Source organism: Pyrgilauda ruficollis, unplaced genomic scaffold, assembly GCF_017590135.1.
Source record: "Pyrgilauda ruficollis isolate IOZ18807 unplaced genomic scaffold, ASM1759013v1 scaffold1945, whole genome shotgun sequence".
Classification (NCBI taxonomy): Eukaryota; Metazoa; Chordata; class Aves; order Passeriformes; family Passeridae; genus Pyrgilauda; species Pyrgilauda ruficollis.
Window position 1 is genome coordinate 1 of NW_024518596.1, and position 3473 is coordinate 3473.

Consider the following 3473-nt stretch of genomic DNA (forward strand, 5'->3'; position numbering starts at 1 on the left):
GTTCCCCGCAAATTAATTTAGCAGCTATGTTGTGTCTTGGTGGCAGTGGTCAGAAGACAACTTAAAAACATCTTTTGCAGGATTGGGAGAGGCAGAGGACACAGCCCGTGCTGATGATGTGATGACGATGCTCACCCACATTGCCACGGTGACGGGCATGAAAGCTGCTGTCACCCATTCTTGCCGGGGAGCAGCTGTGGCAAGTCCATTCATCATTGTTTGCGGGATGCTCTTTGGCCCTGTTGGAATTTTTATAGGTAAGTGTGCTTGGCCTTAGGAACAGGAGGGTGGTTAAATCCCCTAGTGAAGAAATGAGCAGGTGTGGGTTGAAGGAAAGGGGCATTCAGGGCTGAGATTTCCTGCTGCCATGGGGGGAGGGTGAATAAGCCTTAGCAAGGGGCAGGGTCATTTCTCACTAAAAATGATGCTTATTTCTGTCTATTAAAGGCTGCTGATATCCATGTCCTTATGAACTTGGGGTTTTTCCCACTGGGATTCATTTTTCCCTGTCGCTTTGCTTTTCTTCTTGTTATGGACAGTTAGAGAAAAGCCAAAGTCTAATAGAACAGAATTGTTTCTCCTCTGTAAGTCTGGAATTAAGAGTTGAATAGTTTGAAAGCTGCCTTGTTGCTGAAGGCATGTGGGCCCTGGCCCATGAATGTTGAATGTCCTGGGAGCAGTTGCAGGAATTTCACAGGCTTACTGATGCTGGAGTGAATTGCAGTGTGCCTCCATCAGGGTGAGTTACAAAAGCAAGCAAATAATTTGTGAGCAGTGATAACAGAAAATGCAAAGTGAAGCTGTGTATTTACTCCTAGTGCAGGTACAAAACTGCATTGATGGAATAATATGTTGAGAAATGTATGACTGAAGTCATCTGGAGAAAAGAAGGGAAATTAAGCTTTTGTAAGGAATTTGTAACCTTAACATCTGTAGTAAAGGTAATAATGTAAGTGGCCTCATTCTTGAGTCAGATGAAGAGAAATAGTCAAGTTATTAATGGATGCATTTTCTCTTTTAAGTGTTTGTCTAAGCTTTCATAGTGTCTCCTAGTCAATCTTGATGTTCTTCCACCACTGAGGAATGTACTGGAAAAAGAATTCCTATTATTTTATATTGAAAGTACACATTAATAAGCATAAATAATAGGAGTAATAAGCACTAAATAAACTATGAGCCACGGCTCAATTACTGTGTCACTAAATCATAACCCTTTCATTTAGCTTTTAAAATTGGAGAGGTAAATAAGCCAGATAAGTTCAGGACAGTTAGGACATTAACAATCAAGTGCACCTTCACTTGCTCTGACAGCCAGGACAGGTGTGGGGTGGGGTGCAGGGGTTGTCCCTCTTGCTGCTTTGCACCAGGAATGAGGATGAGTTCCCTGCCATGTGCAGCATTGCTGCAGAAGCTTCCAGTCCTCGTGCTTCCCCAGGACTGCCTGCTCTAAGCAGAGTGGGCTGTGGGTTTGTTGCTTGGGGGAGAAAGTGTGATTGTGAAACAAATCTTGTCTCAATGGACAAGGAGCTTAGACATCAATGCTTCTAGTGGCTTTTGCATTAAGTGCCCCTAAATCAGTAATTGATGTTCTCATGAAAGTCCCTTGAAGATGAATTCAGCCATCGTCAGCTTTCAAGTATTTCTGTGCTGTCTTGGGAAAAATTGCTCACTGAGTAAAAGCTGCAAATGAAGAGTTTTTGTCTAATGTAAAACTGCATCCCTGTGAGTGCCTAGATGACTTTTTAGGAGCAGTCTCTGGGGGTGGCAGTTTTGGTGGCAGGGTCAGTTCTGCCACCTCTCCATTGGGAGGGTTCTCTCTCTCTCTCTCTCCCCCCTTCCTTCATTCCATCTGTCCATCCATCCCAGGCCGTGTGTGCTGCGGGCAGTGCTGCCCTGTGGATTGCTGTGCTGCACTCACACTGCTGCTGGAGGGGAGCCCTGCAGGGCTGCTGGGCTGCTTTCTCAGCAGCCACAGGCACATCAGCTGTACATCCATCCTCTGCTGTCATCCTGATAACCTGGGGCCTTCCCTTAGCCCAGCATGTCTTGTCCTCCTGGGGAGGGTGGGCTGTGTCCCTGGTGGATGAAAGCCTGCATGTGTCTGATGGGATTGGTCTCTGAGCACCTGCAGGGGTGGCTTCAGGTGTGTAGGACACTGCAGTGGGTGACTCTTCAAGAAGCAGAAAGCTTTGACCACTCTGGGAGTATCTAGTAAGAGATGATGACACTGCTAAGGCAGCTGTTGCTCTGCTCTTTTCCTTGGGCAAGGTTTTATGTAGCAGTAGAGCTTCCTCTGAGAGAGTGTCCCAGGGAGTGTTTTGGTTCTGGTTTCTAGCTTGAAGCTGTTAGTGTTGTTTGCAGGAAGGGTTTCTTTATGGTTGCTGTGGATGTAAAGAGCTTTTAAAATCCTTTTTGATGCTTTGAATACTGTGTATAAATCTAGTTAAAGCAGACACATACACAACTCAATCTTGACTTCTGATCACTGTGGGAACATTGTTGGTGAAGGCTGTGGATGGAATTCCAGGCTTTAACATTAACTGCTAAAGGCAAATGATTCCCCCTCTTTGCTAGGAGGAGCACTGGGTGGATTGATTGCCTGGATGACTTCTGAAGATTTCAAGTCAGTCCCTCAGGTTTTAATGGAATTGTCTCCTGCTGAGCGGCAGAAACTCTGTGCTGAAGCCATGGCTGTTGTCCAGAACTTTGACTGGAAGGATGCTGCTGAGCTGATTAAATTTGTAATGTCAAATTCTTTTATCAGAGACAAGGTATTAGGAGTGCTGAATACTTATGTTACAAATAAGCTAAAGGCTAAGCCAAAGTATACAAAATAATTCTCTCCAGAGTAGGGTTTTTATGCTGAATTGCCTTCTCCTCCCATGTTTGTGAATCTTCAATGCAACAATTTCTTGTTATCAGTACTTATTACAAATATATGCTGATCGAAGTAATTCTGGGGTTTTTGGTTTATGTGTTTGGGGGTTTTTAAGTTTTTATCATTATTGTTAAAATAACAATAAACTTATAAATTGATTCATGTGGATTTGTAATCATGGTATTAGATTACTGCATTATCCTGACACTGACTTGCTATGAAATTTTGGATTGCTCTGCACTAGGACCAGTTCAAATCACTGAAGGGAATCATGCTGCCCTTAGGCTACTGTGTCACTTGTGAAAATTTTCAGTCCTTATTTTTATTTCGGAGACTTGATTCTGTTTGTTTAAGTGCTTTAATTTTTTTCCCTGTGTATGACATGTAAGGTGCCAGAGCAGCTGGGGCACTTTGAAGAATTTTACCTGTTGTTTGTTTCAGCCCTGCAAAGGAAAGTTTTATGAGGAAGTACATTACTGTGAACTCAAAGGACTCAATCCGTACTTTGTTTCTCTCTTTTATTGTAATTCTTGAGTTATCTTTTTATGTAAGAAGGAAAGCAAATACTTAAACAAGATTTCAAGTAACAGGATAA

General features: G+C 43.1%; 1 protein-coding gene across 1 annotated transcript; it reads left to right on the forward strand.

Annotated features, from left to right (window-relative positions):
* Window positions 1-80: 80 nt before the first annotated feature.
* On the forward strand, window positions 81-3467 carry LOC121352735 (protein C19orf12 homolog; the record flags this gene model as incomplete). Its single annotated transcript, XM_041465916.1, has 2 exons — window positions 81-257; window positions 2575-3467. Coding segments are annotated over 2 exons (440 nt in total), but the record flags the coding sequence as incomplete, so codon positions are not given.
* Between the last annotated feature and the right edge of the window lie 6 nt (window positions 3468-3473).